Source organism: Hevea brasiliensis, chromosome 11 (genome assembly GCF_030052815.1).
Source record: "Hevea brasiliensis isolate MT/VB/25A 57/8 chromosome 11, ASM3005281v1, whole genome shotgun sequence".
Taxonomy (NCBI): Eukaryota; Viridiplantae; Streptophyta; class Magnoliopsida; order Malpighiales; family Euphorbiaceae; genus Hevea; species Hevea brasiliensis.
In genome coordinates, this window is record NC_079503.1 from 61,798,193 (window position 1) to 61,817,369 (window position 19,177).

Consider the following 19,177-nt stretch of genomic DNA (forward strand, 5'->3'; position numbering starts at 1 on the left):
TAGAGTAGCTATTGCACACTAAAACACCTCCAGCTAAAGAATAACTTTTGGTCCAGCCAATCAACCGATTTTTTTTTCTTTTTTTGTAGGACCTAATTATAAGGATTATTCTTGTAATTTTGGGTTTTTCCTATTCCTAGCATAAAAAGGGGTTTCTCCTACCATAAAAAGGAAATCCCCACTCTCTATAAAAAAAAGCAACTGCAACCTTCTTCTTCATAACGATATACAGCCAAGTAAAATTCCTTTCATCTTATTTTCCTCTCTTTCTGTTTTTGTTTATCCTGATCCTAATCTCCATTATTGTTGGGTGGGTCATTTTTTCTCAGCCACGCACAGATGAACATCAAGGTTAAAACTAAAAAAATAAAAAATAAAACAATTTCTTTATTACGTGGTTTTGAGCTTTTACACTTACGTCCTACAGTTTTTTATCATGAGACCTTGCTACCCTATGAATGATACCATCAGAAATTTAATTATGAAATAAAGCTTAATTCAAATTGTCCAATAAAGAATTTGAATTTATTTTTATTTTTATTTAATATAAAGTCAACGCTAACTTAATTATTAATTTAAAATAGATCCCACGACACTTTATTATGAAATTAATTTTTAATTTAAATTGCTACTATTAATTATGAAATTGATTTTAAATCTTTTATTTTAAAGTGGGTTCCATACATCTTTGAAATAAATTTTCTTAAAGTGCTAACAGCATAAAAATAAAACAAAATAAAAATAAAAAGCCATGAATATAAAAGCACTATTTTTACATGAAAATATCTCATAATGATAAATTAAATTGCAGTATAAAAAAATAGTTACATTTAAACAATTGCAAATTCAATTAGTCAAAGACGGATAAAGTAATAATGCTACTATTTAGAATATAACTCATTAAACATGAATATGAATATAACTTCCAAACACAGCCATGACGACAATTTAGTGGGAGACAAATTAAAGTCTTCATTATACATTCATTCATCTATACTTATTGTTTTCATTTAAGACATCATGAAATAAATCATAAAAGACCAAAAGCTCAATTCAGCTCCTTTCTTTTGGTCTCTGTCCAATTAGGCCCAAAATTAAGTTCAGGGCCTACTTCAGAAACTTTTATTTTCTTAGTTAAATTTCGCCCAATTTCTGATGATGATAAAAAAATTAATTTTAATATTTTAAAATGATAAAAGTTTTCAACATTCCAAAAATAAAAAGAAAATTCTCTAAATGATGATAGAAATTAAAGGAAAAAATTAAAGGGGAAAAAAACACTAACTATAAAATAAAAATCCTTAAAACCCAAAATCAGCAACAATGCTATTGTTTTACGCTATTTGCTAGAAAGTCATGACCTTAGCCTATTAGAATCCCAAATAGCGAACTTAAACACAAAATCGTAAATCAGAAGCCAATATCAACTCACCAAGTCTAGCTCATTTTGAAAATCAAAGAGCAAAGGAAATCAAGCATCCACGAACCAAATGCCAATCCATTTGAAATCAAAAATGCTAGTAAGGTGATTATACAGTGGCAATTAATCTGATATAGACAATGTGAAGAAGAGAGAGAAACGAAGATATTAGAGAGACATAGACGAAAGAGGACTATGCAACTCCTGCAGATCAGCAAGTCCCTTTAGATTTGTTTTATCTTGAAAGGGAAGCCAACCATTGGCTGCAGCAGACTTACAAGCAAGATGGGCAAGAGATTACAAGAGATGTAAGATGTTCTAAAGAAAGAATTAAAATCTAAGTTTATACCAACTGAAGAAAAAGACAAACCAAAAGTTTAAAAGATTATCAAAAGAAACTAAGTGATTAAGCAAAACAGTGTGGTTGATTAGGGATGATGTTCTGTTTGATTTTAGGGTCATTTTCCATTTTCTACTCAGCTCAACTCAACTCAACTAAGCCTTTATCTCAAAAATTTGGAGTCGGCTATATAGATTCACTTTCTCCACTCTAAACGATTTTGAGTTAAATCCTCAGATTTAGGGTCATTTTCCATTTTCTATAGATATAAAAACAATTGATATTACTTAAAAAGTATAAAAATTAATTTCTTATTATCATCATCAGAAGATTGGGTTAAATTGAGGCAAAATAAAAGTTTCATTTTAATTACACCCTAAATCTAATTTTGGGTCAAATTGAACATTCCTTAAAAGTTTAATGGCCAAACAGAGCTTTTATCCAATGAAACAATTTTGCATTAGTAACATGGATCAGACAGATACAAGGGAAAAAAAAGTACAAAAGAAATAAAGAAGCAAACCAAACTAGAAATATATTAAATTAACAAACCTAGAAACTTCTGGAAATCATCAAAACATGTTCCAGCTCCCCAAAGACCAAGCCTGACCATATAACCCATATTGCGTGGCTCAGATGCACCAGTTGCTGAGCAATAAACAACACGTGCTTCAGGAAGTCGAGCCTGTTTTTTAGGATTTTTAATAGTTCAGGAACACAAAGCTAAACTATCCTGTGCCATTTTGCAATAACAAACAGAATAGCTAACTCATGATTTTAATGGTGATGAAGATGAAGATTTGCAAAGACTCATGCATATTTACGTATAGCAATATGGTTTGTGAACATGAAAGCATTCATGCACAACCGCCAATTTCTGCAAATCAGTAAAATATAAAGTCCAGAAATAGAGAAAATAGCAGTATTTAAAGAAATGCAATGAGAACAATAATCCTATAAAAGCAATCATCTCGACAAGAAAAATACATTTCTTACCTCCTGAACATAATCATTTCCATTAATTCCTAACCTTAAAAGGCTCCTTTAGTTTTTTTTCTTTTTTCCTGGAAATTCTCCATTATTCAATGTTTAGCCACATAGGGTCAGTGGAAAATATTTTCATAGTCAAAGAGAAAACTAAGCTATTAAAAAGGAGAAATCATTTTTCAAAATTCTACAAACTTATAGAAACAGAAGGAATTCATAAGAAAACCGCATGGGTATATCCAATTCATAATAAAACCACATGGGTATATCCATATACCCAATTTTGAATGCTAATACCTATTACTAGGCATGGCAATTTGTGTTAATGGATTCTGTTCATGCACTGTTGACATATGGGTATAAAAGATTTTGGGTCAACACTAATCGTGTCAAAAGAACAAACATGAACTTGGCCCTTTTTTCAAATAGGTAACACAAGCTCCAAAAGTCCGCACGGTGTTGCGGATATTATTTTTTTTCTTTATTTTTTAATATGATCAATAAATAAAAAAAAAATTATACTAAAAATATATTCAATTTTAATTTATAATAATATATAACTATTATACTTATAAATTATAAATAAAATTATTTTTTTAATAATTATCAAAATCATTTAATCAATTTTAAGGTAAACAAAATTCAATTATTAGTTACTTATAAACTAAATTTGCATATTTAATTATGAGTGAATAATATTCGATTTGAATTGAATAAACCAAACTAAACCGCCTTAATTCAGTAATTTAATTCGATTTTTAAAATAATTTAGTTCGATTCGATTTTATATTTTAAGAATTTTGATTATTTTGATTTGGTTCGATTTTGAAGAGAAAAAAATTAATTGAATAAAACTGAACCAAATTGCTTTATTTATTTTTAAATTTATTTATTTTTATAGAGAATTTATGAATTATATGTAATTTTATATATATAAATTGTTTAATTTTATTGATTAATAGTTATTAGGTTCAAACAAAGATCAAAATCAGACCAAATAACTTGAAAATAAATCTAAATTAAAAAACCAATCAAAACTCAAAACCTGATCAGTTTGAATCGAACCAAATCGAAATAAAGCGGTTTACTTCAATTCATTTTTTATTCATTTCCATTTGGTTCGATTTCTAAAATATGATAATTCAGTTAATTCAGTTTTAATGATTCGATTCTGTTCGGTTCGAATCAAAAGCTCAGCTCTATATTCAATATACTGAACAACTCTAAATAAATATTATGAAAAACTTTATAGATATTATTTTTTTAATATTTTTTACATAATAATAATTATATTACTATTTTAAAATAGTGGTTTATAAAAAGAAAAAGATAGTGCAAGTAATATTAGTAAAATAAATTAACAACATAATATGGAATTCTGATATTTCATTTATATAATGTTAATGTATAAAGTGAAAGTCATTATATCACAAAATAAAATTATCAATAATAATAACTAATGTAAATTTAATAATGAAATAAAATAATAAAAAAATTAAAATAATAATAACCAAAAAAAAGGAAAAAGAAAAATTAATTTGAATTTATGTGCTTTAAAAATTAAAAGGATAAAATAAAATTACCAATAATAATAACTAATGTAAATTTAATAATGAAATAAAATAATAAAAAAATTAAAATGATAATAAAAAAAAGAAAAAGAAAAATTAATTTGAATTTATGTGCTTTAAAAAGTAAACGGATAAAATTGTCCTTTTGCTGTTCCTTTGGAACAGTAAAAAATTGTTTGTTTTAGTTATATATAATAATGAGAAGACACAATAACACATTTAGCATGTGTTATATGACCATTTAATTCAATACCACACATTAAATCCATATAGACATGATCCATTTAAAACATTATGATACTAATCAAATATGTTTAGGCTTATGATATCTTACTATGAAAAAAATTACAAAATACTAAATTATAAATATAAAGAATAACTACATAAACTAATAATTATATTAATATAATTTTAAAAAATAAATATATACACATTAAAATTAATTAATTAAATCAATAACTAAGTTTTAAATAAATAAATACACATTAAAATTAATTATTTAATTAAATCAATAACTAAGTTAATAAAGTTATTATTTTGATAAGTCACTTATAAATGTAATCAAGTTAATTGAATTACAATGCCAAAAATTTCATATGTTTATAGTATTACTAGTTAAATATATAGCATTGTAAATAACTTGCTTATCTCGATAATTACATAATCAATGTACAAAATTTACAAATCAATATAGCAATTTTTCATTGATAATACTGTAGCATTTATTAATTTATATATATTATATAGAATAATATTAATTATAATATTATAAGAAAAATTATATTTATATTTCTCTATATAAGTATTATAGGTTACAAATGTGTTGTGTTAAGCGTATCAACTCAACACCACAATTTATTAATGGGTTAAGCATGCCGTTACTGGGTTTAGCAGCTCAACCGACGAAATAGCACAATTATTTTTCATGTCATAATCAGGGTCAACATAATAATGACACGAACACAATAAGCCAGATCCTTATACTTTCATAGTGGGTTTGTGTTGTATCAAATATTTGCCACCCCTAGCTATTACTAATCACCAACACCACCAGCTAGGGATATGCATGGATCTTGCAAATTTGAACTAAACTAAAAAGTCTAAAAACCAAAAAAAAAAAAAAAAGACTGTAGAAACTGAACAATACTTAAGTTTATTTTTGCAGTATGGTTCTGGATATTTATCAAAACTCATATCAAGAACCGTACCAAACCTCACTAAATTGTATTGAAACAAAGAACCAAAACAATAACTTATTTTAATATATGTTGTTCAACAAGTTTCCAGAAATATTTTATACCATTTCAAACATGATACTGTACATATATAATACATTTATAAAAGTATATGTAACATTTTAATAGTGGCATATATAGTAGTATGCATAACATTTTACATAATATTATAAAAGTTCTCTCACAAAGTTATACAAGCACACTTAATATTATATATGCTATATAACTTTTTAAATAAAAGGAAACTCATTATAATATTACTAACTCAACTCAAACTGATTAATGAAAAAGGGTGATTCAACGTAAACTTTGAGGCACTACTAAGGTATCAAAGAACCATTTTGGCTTTATGTGATAGTTGCTTAAAATGCCATATCTTTATCATGGCATTCTTAGTCTTTTGAGTTTATTTCTTGTTCGATTAGCTTGTTAATACTTATTTTTATGTTATTAGATGTTTACAAGAGCATGTAAAAGCTTATGAACCATAAAGAGATGAATTGAGCATGAAAAGATGCAAAACACACATCAAGCATTTTAAGGCAAAAGGAGCTGCTATTTTAATGAGTTAGCCAATGACAAAACGGGCTTAGGAATGTCTTATTCATGGTATTTGAAAGCTGTAGGTAAAAAACGAATAGATTCGACATCAATCCATATTAAGCTTCTTTGGATATCCTTACTAAAGCTTGTATGTGATCCACTATTTAGAGTGTAAATCTAACCTTGAAGGCTTAGATGGAACTTAGTTGATATATTATGAGGTGATATATGAAAAATGAGAGCAATTGAACCAGATTATATTGAGGGTCACATGTTGAGTGTGTTTAGACTCTTTATGTTGAATTATGTGAAACTAGGAATTAGGACCTTAATTAGTGGATTTAATTATTTTATTTAAGACCCAAAATAAATAAAATAAAGGTGTGTGGGTCCCCAAAGTCGTGAAGTGGTAGATCTGTACAAGGAAAATTGTTTCTAACTTGTTTTCGTAACTAGGATTCTTGAGAGAGTTTTAAGTCAAAATGCAACTAGGATTTCCAAATCAGATCTAGAGTCTTAGTTAACCTATTTTACTCTATAAAAAGGGTCTATAACACAGATCAAGAGCTTTTCAATTCTCATCTAATCATAGCGGCTAGATTCCCTCTTTGTGCATTCAAAGGCGTCGATTGCATGATCTAGTTGCTAGTGTGATTTCTTCTTCGTCTTTAGCCTGTTGAGCGCTTCTACATCCCTTTGGAGTGTGCGGCATCATCATCATCAGATTCAAGTTGTTCGAATTCAGCATGTTCTTCTTTGTTATTTTGATTGTGTTTTCTTTTGTTACCATGAGTGAATAGTTTTTTTGTTCAGTAAAAAGGATTGTTGAAACCATAGAATAATTGTCATAAGAGTATAAGACTATTTTGAGCTATTAATTAAATCACTATTTTCTTCCCTTGAATATCTATATTTATCTTATGATTCATGAAAAGATGGCATGTTTAATTATTTAGGAAGCCTACCACTTAATTATTCATGTATGTCAAATGCTAGTATAGTTGATTAAGTCCGTAATTGCTTAATTAAATTTACATCAGTAGCAAACGTGATACTATGTGAATTCATCATATTGCCTAGAGATTCATAGTCTAGGTTAAATAACTATGCTGCTTGTTGTGTAATTGTTATCTAGAATTGGTTATGTTTCTCTAGTATGTTAAAGCTGTCATTGAGCTAAATCTTACACTTGACTTAAGTTGTTCAAATGGTTAGGGGTTAATTAGACGCTTGCTTTTATTAATCTAATAAGCAAGGAGAAATAGGAAAATTGGCGCTTGTTTAGTTTCTACAGCCAATTTGTTTAAGTGAATGAATTATTGCAATAGTGTCAATGATTGATAGTTAATTTCCATGGTGGATACGTATCTTTCTACTGAGCCGTTTATTATATTGTGTTAGCTGCATTCTTGATACTTTTAGCTTTTAGTTTAATCTGATTAGTTTTGTTTCTTTAGAATTAATAAAATTAAAAAACCCCTATTTTCTTTATTATTAGTGTGTGTGAGTACTTGAGCTCACCTTGTTAATTGGTCAATCATTCCCTGTAGGATTGACCTCTACTTGCTCTTCCTACAAGTTAGTTGAGTATTTTATTTAATCGGTGCATTCGGCATACATTATTATGCATAATAGATCTACAATAGAACATATCTTTTTGTTAAAAAGATTAATGAAAATTTATAGGGAGAGGAAAAAGGATCTCCACATGGTACTTATTAACTTAGAAAAGCTATATGATAAAAGTACAAATGAAAGTACTTTAGCGAGTCAATGTTGTCGTGCCCTCAAGGCAATAAGATCCTTCATCGCTCGAGACGCTATGCACTTGCTCGAGTGAAGTGAGACTAATTTATTCTAAAAGTATAAATAATTAAATGTACAATGTAAAAAAATCTATCATATTACACGATTAATAAGCTGCCAAATTTCATATTCATATTTCATAATATATTATATGTTTTTACCTTTAAGATCAAAAACGTTCCTCTAATAACACAAAATGTTAAGGAAAAAACATAAACCGCATAATATAATTTAAATTCTAAATGCATTGTTCAACTGCATTCATTATGTCATGCAAACTCAAAATCCTAACTCTCTAGTCATCGTGTGGATACCAAAAGGTGAAAACAAATCAGGTTGGCTTTTTTCTTTCTCAACTTTTTTATTTTAATTTCTTGCCTCTTTCTCGCCTGAGGTGCCTGGTGACACCTAACCTGGGCACCTAGGCAATGACTAGTTGAAGGCACCTCTCCTAGAGACTTCCCAAGCAAGTTGCCTCAATTTTGCCTCGCCCGAATATCTCTCAACAACACAGTAACGAGTGCTGGAGGAAAAAGGAGTTCATCTTAAATATATAAATGTCATTAAGGACATGTATGAGGGGGCGATAGCAAGTGTAAAAACAGTGGAAGGGGATACGGATGAGTTTCCTCAAACAGTGAATTTACATCAAGGATCGACTTTGAGTCCATACATATTTACCGTAGTTGTGGATGAGCTAACCAATCATGTTCAAGGTGATGTTCCATAGCGCATATTATTTGCAAATGATATTGTCTTAATGGATGAAACTAATGAATGAGTTAACCAAAAGTTGCAATTATAAAGGACTCTTAAGAGTAAGGGTTTTAGACTAAGTAGAAGTAAGACAAAATATATGCATTGCGAGTTTAGCTCTAGTGGAAGGAATGGAAAGAAGGTTCGATTGGATGGAGTTTTGGTGCTTGCCAAAATGCAACCAATTCAAATATTAATGCTCTGTCATCTAGAAGAAAAGAATCATAGAAGAGGATGTAACTCTTAGAATCAAAACAGAATGGATGAAATAAATGAGTACAATAGGTACGATACATGACAGTGGGATACTTAACCAAGTCAAATGTAAATTCTATAGAATTGTGATTAGGCCAGTTATGTTGTAATCATGGATGTTAAGATGGATATCTACTAACATGATAATGAATAAGAATAGAAATGACCACATCCAACCAAAGAGTGCCTATAGCACACATTGAATATAAAATGTGATAGGATCGATTAACATGGTTTGGTCATATCCAGATAAGAGTACCAAATACCCCAGTACAAAGGTGTGATTAGTGGTGAAAGGAATGAGAAGAGAAAAGGGAGACCTAAAATGACATAAAAGGAAGTAGTATCAAAAGATTTACAAATTTTCAATAATTAGATAGAATTGGCTTCAAACTAAGCTGAATGGCAAAAAAACTCCATATAGCCACCCTAATTAGTTTAGGATTAAGGTTTAATTGTTGTTGTTGATATGATAAATAATTAAATATTGCAAAACTAAAATGAAATTATTGACTATTATATATTATATCTATATCTAGTTTAATTATAGTCAAATATAAATACAAGTTAATATAAGATATAAATAGAAGTGTTAGAATTTAGTTTAACATCCAAATTGGTGTAATTCTTAGCAGATAATTTTTATATCCTAATCCTAAGGGCTAAATGACCTAGTAATGCGAACCAATTGGAGTCACTAACCATAAAGATCCCATCTTTTATGTTTCTACTTTTCTTCATTTCCAGTTGCACACCACTAACCCCTCTTTCTCATCATCTTCTTCCTCTCTTCTAGTATCCTCTCACCTTCTGAATTGTTGTCACTGCTAAGCATGTTGACCAGCTGAAAGACCAGGCCAATCGTTTTCCCTAGCAACAATAGTATTCCATATACGTTCCTCAATCTCCTTCACAGTCATTCACATGTCCTCCATTACAATCACCACTTCAAAGCCATCAACGTGGCTTTTATACAATGATTTTTCAAACTAGAACTTTTCTCATTCCTTAGACTTTTTTCAAAATCTTTCATGTAAAGTAATTTTCCATTTTTGCAATGTTTTGATGTTGATTAATCCAGTTGGTGGCAGAAAAATATGTAAACTCTCATTGCCAATTCATTTTAATGTCGATTTTGTGATCATGGTGGATGGGAATTTCATGTAAAATTTTGTAGATGAGTTCTAAAATTTTTGTGGATTTGTTCTACAAGTTCAAATAGATGCAATTTTTCTTCTTGAATGTGTTATTTGGTATCAAATCTCCAACTTGGTTAGTACCGAATCCCCAAACTAAACCATCCTAAAATATCAGGATTTTAAGGGCTGGGATTTTAGAACTATGGTTCAGTTATGGTTCACTGTATTTTGAAATCCTTAAAGTTCATTTCAGTTCTAGAGCTTTTCCGATCTTCAAACTAAACCATGCTTAGTCCTACCACCCATAAAGTTGAAGCATGGATTCCAAAATAAAAGTCCATGCTCCCACCTAGTTCCACCATCATGTGAACCATAAAATTCAATTGCATAGTTATACCTTTCCTCTTTTAATTCTTTGGTTACACATTTTATACCTTAATTTTTTATACACTTAATATTACCACTTCATTTGTGGAAGGGAAACTAGAAGAGGATCTTAAAATGACACTAGAGTATCCATAGTATTTTTGATAAATAACACCTATGATACACAACCATAAAAAAGCAAAATCTCAAATGGCCAATAAACAAAAAAAAATTGCAAAGATGTTAAGAAAAAGTCATCCCTTAAAATTTAGTCTCAAGGACAAACCTGGATCTCAAGAACTGCTTCACCTGTTCGTGTTGGCTGACTTCCAGCTTCAGGTACCAAATTTTTTGCCTTGTGGCACTACAATGAAGCAATTGATCCTTAGCATAGAAGAATAAACTGAAACCCCTAAGCAACCACTCATCAAACAAGAAAACCTTTTTGTTGAGATTTAGAATGATAGAAAAGATATGAGAAAAGGAAAATATCAGGATTTATGTGGTTCGGCTACAGAAACCTACATCCACGGACACAAAAACTCAGAAAGGCTACATTTTATTCACTTGTGTTGCGTATCCTACACAATACATAGAGCTCCATATTTATAATGGAGGATACATAATAACTCCATCAATTACTCCTAAATCCCTTGAATTAAAAAGACAACTCATTCCCTAAATTAAGGAGTAATCTTCTACTTAAATTAAAGAAAATCTTATCAATTTTAACACCCTCCCTTAATGAGATTTTTCTCAAGTTATGGAATCAAGACTTTCTTTAAAAAAAATTTAAAAAAAAAAAATCTGTCCTCTCTTTCCTTTTTTTTTAGATCTTATTTTTTTTAATTTTGCCTCTTCTTTACTCGATAAATAGAGGAGAAAAATGGAAGAAATAGAGTAGGGACTTCAAATCCTTGGCTTTGTTTAAAGAGAAGTAAAAAGTAGGGACTTCAACTGTTGGCTCTCAAATCATGAAGAAAGAGATGAAAAAGGGGATGAATAGCTTAGGACTAAAACCCACAGCTTTGGGACTCTAACCCAAAAAAAGGAAAATAGCTTTTGGGACTAAAACCCATAACATTGTGAGAAAGGAGGACAATAACAAAGGAGAAATCCATAATTTTATGTAGGCTCTGATACTGTGTAGAAATTTAGAATTATGGAAAAGAAAGGAAAAAAGGACAAGGATTTAAGTAGTTTGGCTATGGAGAGCCAACATCCACAGACAACCTCAAAAAGGCTACATTTCATTCACTTGTGTTCCGTATCTTACATAATACATAGAGCTCCATATTTCTAATGAAGGATTCATAATATTATTCCATAAATTACTCCTAAATCACTTGAATTATGGAGACAACTCATTCCCTATATTAAGGAGTAACCTTCTCCTTAAATTAAGGAAAAATTTTACAATTCTAACACTTTTAAAAATTGAACTTTCTCAGCAATAAATTATGTTGACAAACTTACAAAGGAAACAAAGTCTAGTACCTCATCAAATATGACAAGACCATCGAACCCTGATCCACACCATTGAACAAGCTGTTGTAGACGAGAACGTCCTTTTTCAGAAGAAGCAATAAGGCTACTATATGTCAAAAATACTACTCCCTCCCTTATTCCAACAGACTTCGAATCAAGCTTTGAATAGGGTAGCTTGTTTAAAGCATGCACTGCAGTAACAAGTGAATGTTAAAATTAATAAAATTATTCAAATTCTTAATTGAAGAAGAATTACAAGATATTCATATTAATACTACAAACGCCTGAAATAACCATTTTTTGAAAAGAACTTACAATTTCTAGTCACAATCTACATACTAACTAAAGATATAAATGAAGAGAAAACAAGGGTATTAAGCTCAATTTGTAAATGAAATAAATTATATTAAAAATAAATTATATATAAAAATTATATTTTCCTATAACTAGGATGACATACTTTCTTCTGCCAAAGAGAGAGGCAAACAAGAGGTTAACATAGATTCTTTTTGTGTACAAATGGGTAGACCAAGCCCAAATAAAATCTATGGGCCAAAGGGTAAAATACGCCCTTGAGGTTATCTCAAATAGTCAATTTAGCCCTTAAGATCCATTTGGGGTCGACTGAGCACTTCATCTCTCAAATCATTTTAAGTCCAATTTCAATCATGAGTCATGTGATGAAACAGAAGTCAGACAAGCTCCCAATTCCATTAATTGTGTGTGACAAATGAAGCTCCCACATCACCAACACTAAGACTAGGAGATCAAGCACCCATCAACCCTAAAGCATAACCCCTCTCTTTGGAAATGGTTGATTTTGGAAACCTTTTAGACATAGACAATTCACTAACAATGGAGCTCATCTCCCAAATGCACAATTTTGTGTGCCAAAGCATTTCCCTAAAACCTTATTTTCTGATTCAGTCCTACCCATTCATTTGGAAACCATATTCCTCAAACTCTAATCCTTCCCTCTCTAAAACCCAAAACTTCTACTACTATTTATCTTCGCTTTAAATCTCTCCCTAATTCAAAGTACAAAATGGATTTAGACTCCCTTAGAGGCAAAATGTTCATGAGTCCTTTTCTCTGATGTAGAAAAAGAAAAATAAGGCAAGTTAGTTTTCCTATTTTAAGTTGGTTAGTTTTAGTTTACCTGATTTAAATTGGCCTCCTATTAGAAGAAGAATGAGAGTTGTCTTCATCGGCATTGCTCATAATGGCCAGAGAACATTGACTGTTGAGCTGCTTGGCTCATAGAGTGTGATTGCATGTGCCATTGCCATGGAGACATTGGGTCAAAGGTGATGATTGTGGAGACTGAAGAGAAATGGGTCATAAATTGTGGAATTTTCATGACTTGGGCAACTGATTTGGGTCCTTCCTTTTTTATAAATGATTGTTTAAATCTTCTCTTTCTTTTAAGCAAAGAATTTGGTTGAGTTTTTGATATTGTGTGTGTGTGTTAGAGTTGGGGGCTAGCGGCGTTGGTGAGTCTATATTAGTGCTTACAATCCAAAAGGAGCTGCAAATGGGTGAACAACAAGTAAGTAGGGAGGTAAGGGATAAAAATCCTAGCAGCAATTTCATTTCCAATGAAGCAAGCATCTTTCTGATATTAAAGGCTAAATTGACTATTTGATATAACCTCAAGGGCTTATTACCCTTTGGCCAAAATCAACGTGGATGGCCCATTATGGTTAGGATACACCCCAATGCACTAATGATCCCAAAAAGCAACCACAAAGAGCCCCATATCCTATTAGTGAGGCCAAGATCCATTTGAATTTTTAATATTATGTTACTCTCATCATTATTCCAATTTGAGCAAAATCCAAAAGTAAAGTATACACAGTTTACCTTCAATATATGTTGCACCCACATCATCCAAGTCTCTTCTCGCGTCAAACTTTAAGTCTGAACCAACAGAAATCCACCTGTGTAAGATCATTAGACAATGACAAAAGACATTACAAATCATAAGTTGAAACATGATATGCTTCCCTGTCCCAATGCAAATTCACAACAAAACAAGCCAAAATCAAGTAATATAAAACCAGAAAACTAAAAGAAGAAGAATGAAAAAAATCTACATGCATTGCAGAGATCGCAAGTTGCAAGCACAAAACTTACAATGTTTTCCTCCTCCCTTGGAGCCAATTCTCCCATATCAACCCCGCAATTGTTCGACCTTTACCAACACCAGCTCCATCTCCAATAAAGAATCCAGCCCTGGCACCATTTGGAAGATGCTGGTGATGTCTCTGTCAAGGAACATCCTATAAGTAAGGGAACTCAAAATCCTTAACCACAAGTTCTGAGGTAAAAAACAACCTGGGAAGCATACACCAACGTCTCAATCTGCAAGCACGACAAAGCCTTTTTTGTTTCCAAATCTTCCTTTATTTTTAGATCATAAGTGGGCTCAGGCGGCTGTACTGCAGATAAGGAAGATGTCTCCACAATTGCATCTGGATGAGCTGGTCCAATAGATAGTTTTGGAGGTCGCTGCATAAAGAACAACATGAAACACATAAGCATGAAATAAATATTTATTTTCAACAGCTTCAACAATTAACAGGCATGTCCAAATGCAGACAAGACCAAAACACGAAACCAAAGGTGAATTCTTGGAAAAAAATGCACTCACATAATCTATAAATGTTTCTCCCACTATGCCACCTTCATCTTCATCTCGCTCCACTTCAATGGCTACCTGAGAGATTTCAATGTTGTAAATAAGTAAGAAAAGTAGAAGTCAGAAAATTAACTAATAGAACTTCAAAGCACACTTTCACTGCAAGAAATCATATTAAGTGATCATAGATACTATCCAACATATCGAACAAAAGCACGTAATAGTCTCCTCCATTTCAACCTATTGTTATAGTGACAAACAAATAACATAAATCTAACATGGTTATATATCCAATATTAAGGAGTGAATAATAAAAACTGTGAATTTCAACCATTCAACCACATACCTGACCTGTGTCCCAACTATATGCCCTTTAGCAGTATCTTATTGTCAAGGAACAATTTCTTAATTTTGCTTGGGGCTTGTCCAATGGATATAACTATGATATTAGTAAAGATTTCTTAAACGTTGCAAGCTAACATGCTGTAAGAGGTTCTAAACCCCAAATTATTTCTTCACCTCTCTACTGGATACAAGTGCCTCAATAGAATTCTGGTCAATCCCAAAAAGTATAACAATGGTTTAAGTATACACAGTCCTTCAAGGCCCTAAACTACACAATCGTTCATCCACATATGAGCAGCATTCCATGCAATCATGTTCCCTAATATGAAAAAAGCTTTCTTCCTTGACAATCATTTATTTATACAAAGTTTTAAACTTCAGCATAAATATGAAGAATGAAAACATTTCTGTGTCCTTAGGAAAACAACATCCTGTTTTTCTAAAACATTTTTAATCTTAAAGTAAAGCAGTAGAGTTATCCACTAACTCCCAGTGCGATTATAAATCTGATGCAGACAATAAGGGAACTCCAAATGGGAATTAGATTATTAATTTTTGCAAATTGTTAACCACAGTAAATAAAAGGTATGTTTCATTAAGCAGCAGTATTTTAGTAATTTTTTACAGTTTTGCTGGGAAGGGCTAGTTATAATTTTATGAGTCTTAAACACAGAGCATTTATGTTTTGAGTTTTATAAGAATCCCAATAAGCCTAGTAGTCTCATGAAAGAGAGGTCTTTTTTTAGGAGTATAAATCTTATAACGCTTAGGAGTTGAGGCATTAGTAGGTGTAGGATTATATCGAGTGTATAAATACCTAATCTTATACTCTATTAGTCAGTATTATAAGTGAATAAAAGCCCAACACTCTAACACTAGAAAGTGTGGGCCCACAGTTGTTAAAATCACAAGTCGACTCATAAGATTTTACAAGTTATAATCATCTAAACTAAACTAGTCAAAACGTATAAAAAATAAAAATCAAATTTAATTGAGATAAAAAGTGAAATCAATAAAAAAATCAATATGATTTTACAAGTTTATGATTCTATGATTTTTTATATTTGAAATTTCAACTTTAAATATTACCTTTTAATTTGCCAAGATCATTTTCATTTATTTATTTTAATATCATTTATAGATCTCTTTTGGAGTTCTCAAATATAGTAATAGCTATTTTTTTATGCTACTACAATTATCATGCTTATACATTTTAACTTTTTATATTTTTTTAGCAAATTTTGTAATATTGTAATTATCATTAATATGAACCAATTTCTATATATTATTCATCAAAATATACAATTTTTCATAGTTAAAGTATTCTTATTAATTGTACTTACAACTTTTCAAAGTTGGAATTATACTTTCAAATATGAAGTTTAAATTTATATGTATGCTAATTTATCAAATTATTAACTTAAATTATTCTCATATTGATAACTTAGTGAAGAAAATATCACATCTAAAATTAAAATAAGTTGAACATTTGACAACAATGCATTAGGATATAAATATTTTTTTATATTTTTTATATGATTCTCAAAATCTTATGATTTTACAATTTGAATTTATACACCAATCACTAGTTCTCAGTTAAAAAAGCGAGTTTAACAACCTTGTGTGGGTCTTTCTTGACAGAAGTGAGTCCCAGATCCTTGTAGTGTTAAGCTAATAGTTTTATTTTTTCTTTGATTTTCTTAAGATATCCATATCTACCAAGCTGTCTATGAGCCACTATTCTTGATTTCCACAAGCCCTAGCCCAAAACTCTAAAAAATGTAAATAAATAAATAGAATATCCATTATATTTCAACGCGAAAATCATAACCAAAATCTATAAAAGGGGTTTTGGAAGGAATTTTATGGAACCATCAAATGTAGCGATCAAATTCTCAATACCAAAGCAAGTTATTAGGTCTGTAATATGCTTTAAGGATCATAATTTGATGGTGTCATCCACCTCAAAAATTAATGTCTGCTACATTGTGGTTGAAGAATCTCCTCTCTGCTTAGCAGCCCCACCAGAGCACCACAATTTGGTGGATTGCACACTTGTTGAGAACACCTCTAGTATTATCAATTAAGCATTTAAAATCAAGCCATAAGAAAATTTTACTTCCTACAGAGATCATACATGAGAAGTTCAAATTGACATTTTCTCCAGTTGCACTGCTCTTGATTATTGCATTTTTTTTTTCCCTTTCCCTATTTATGCCACTTGGTGATTCATTCTTATTATTATCAGACACAGTAATCCCAGATCACTTTCATATGCCAAACAAACAGATTATTTAGGTATCAAACAATGCATACTGACTAGATGCTAACGATACTTGAAGAAAAAGAAAATGTATAATTTTTTATCCAAAACTAATCAATCAACGTGCAATAGTTGACAGATTCCAACCATACAATATGTCAACGTAGTCCAGTCAAGAACAACTGACCCCAAGCAATTACAGATTACATTACAATAGCAATTGCAAGAACAATAATACTACATTATGCTAATAGAAACAAATGACTAAAAACTACTGATAACAATACCACTCCCTCATTCCGCTAGTAGTGGTAGTAGTAGTACTACAAAACTTCAACACAAGAAAACCCTCAAACTTATTTTAAAAAATTCCAGGTCCATAAGTTTTACTCCCTTTGGTTATGTCCAACAATAATTCAATCGTTACTTACAAAATTTTCCCCAATTATCATAGTAACCAAACAGAGAAACGAAGAAAATAAGAAATTCCCAGAAAGTTCACCAAATTAGAGGACACAAGACAGTCTCAAAATGACAAGAGAAAGTGTAATTGAAAAAAGACCTCGTTGACTTCCTCGGGAGGAGGCAGCGGTCTCGTCGGAGGAAGAGAAAAGAACTGTTTAACTTTGGTCAAATCGACGGCGAGATCGACACCACACTGCGGGCACGCAAACCGAGCTAAGCCATGAGGAACATTAAGAATAGCCTTGCAATTAGCACAAGGAAGCTGGATCTTCGATGGATCGATGCCGTGAGCTGGAACTTGCGACTGTTGTATGTTTTTTTGCTGGTGGTTGTTGTGGACCCTACTCATCAGCTCCGGCGGCAACATTTGATGCATCTGACAACTCGGACACACAAAATCAATCAGACCCGGTGCCACAGTCAGGATCATCCGGCAACCTGCACACCGAACCTGGACGCCTCCGCCTTGTGACTGCGGCGCTGGCGTTGGCGGTGGTTGTGACGCCAGCGGCGGTGGGACCGATGGCTGAGTCATAGCGATGTCGTCTGTTTTTGCAAAATTGCTGGACCTATACTTATGGATAGATAATAAATACGTAGGGAATAGGAAATCAGGCGCGGGAAGCCGAAGGGGTTTTCTGTTTTAGGGACGTTAACCTTTTTCAGTATCTGTGTCTCAGTCGTTTCGTTTCTCTCATGCGGTTTGGGTTTGGAATTTTTTTTACAGATGAATTTTCTTACTAAAAAATATTCTGCGGAACGGACAGTGTATGGAGGTATATCACGTGCATGGTGCATGATCATTTGCTCATTTGATAGCACTGTGGTACTAGACTAGCAAGGAACCATAATATGCTCAGGTGCATTTAGTGTGAGGTTATATTTATAATTTTTAATTTATTATTAATATTATTTAAATAATATTTATATTTTATTGAGATGTTAAATATTAATTTTAGAGACAAGATCATATTATTTTTTAAAAAAATTAAAATTTATAATAAAAATATTTAATTTTTAATTTTTTTATCATATACGTTTTTAGAAATCTCCATTTCATTAACGAATTAAATTATAATAAAAGAAAATTAATTTAAATTGAAATTTTAACAAACTAAAATTTTTAATTTATTTTAAAATAAATATTAAATTAAATTAATGTTATTAAAAATAATTTTAATAGATGTAAAAATATTCAACCAATTATTATTTATAACCAAATTAATCAAAAATCTAAGATATATTATATTATTAATTAATAAAATATTAATAAAAAATATTTACAATTATTTTCATTTATAAAAATAATAAATATAATTTATTGTAAATAAAAGAATAATTATAATTAAATATTATTAATAAAATTATAAAAATAATCATTATTATTAATATATTATTATTAAATCATAATTAATATATTAATTAATAAAAATTTGATTATTTCTATTATCAAATCAAAAAGTAATCAATTGATAATTGAAAATCAAAAATTTAAGAAAATATTAACCCATAACCAAACCAAACATTCTTCTATTAAAATAACATAATGTTATCCAT

The 19,177-nt window shown here is 30.5% G+C and overlaps 1 protein-coding gene across 8 annotated transcripts in view; it reads right to left on the bottom strand.

Annotated features, from left to right (window-relative positions):
• Window positions 1-18,368, bottom strand: part of LOC110673711 (protein FORGETTER 1) — a 56,572-nt gene extending 38,204 nt beyond the window's left edge. For 6 of the 8 annotated variants that reach the window (XM_021836874.2, XM_021836870.2, XM_021836873.2 and 3 more), the window contains exons 1-8: window positions 17,718-18,367; window positions 14,560-14,625; window positions 14,244-14,417; window positions 14,043-14,173; window positions 13,770-13,846; window positions 11,916-12,097; window positions 10,705-10,782; window positions 2,313-2,445 (exon numbers count right to left, since the gene is read on the bottom strand). In XM_021836874.2, coding sequence (XP_021692566.2) covers window positions 2,313-2,445; window positions 10,705-10,782; window positions 11,916-12,097; window positions 13,770-13,846; window positions 14,043-14,173; window positions 14,244-14,417; window positions 14,560-14,625; window positions 17,718-18,155 — 1,279 coding nt within the window. In that variant the 5' untranslated portion in view covers window positions 18,156-18,367. Of the gene's footprint in view, window positions 1-2,312; window positions 2,446-10,704; window positions 10,783-11,915; window positions 12,098-13,769; window positions 13,847-14,042; window positions 14,174-14,243; window positions 14,418-14,559; window positions 14,626-17,717 lie in introns of all 8 variants that reach the window. The other 2 variants (XR_002498526.2, XM_021836875.2) reach the window with 1 other exon arrangement.
• Between the last annotated feature and the right edge of the window lie 809 nt (window positions 18,369-19,177).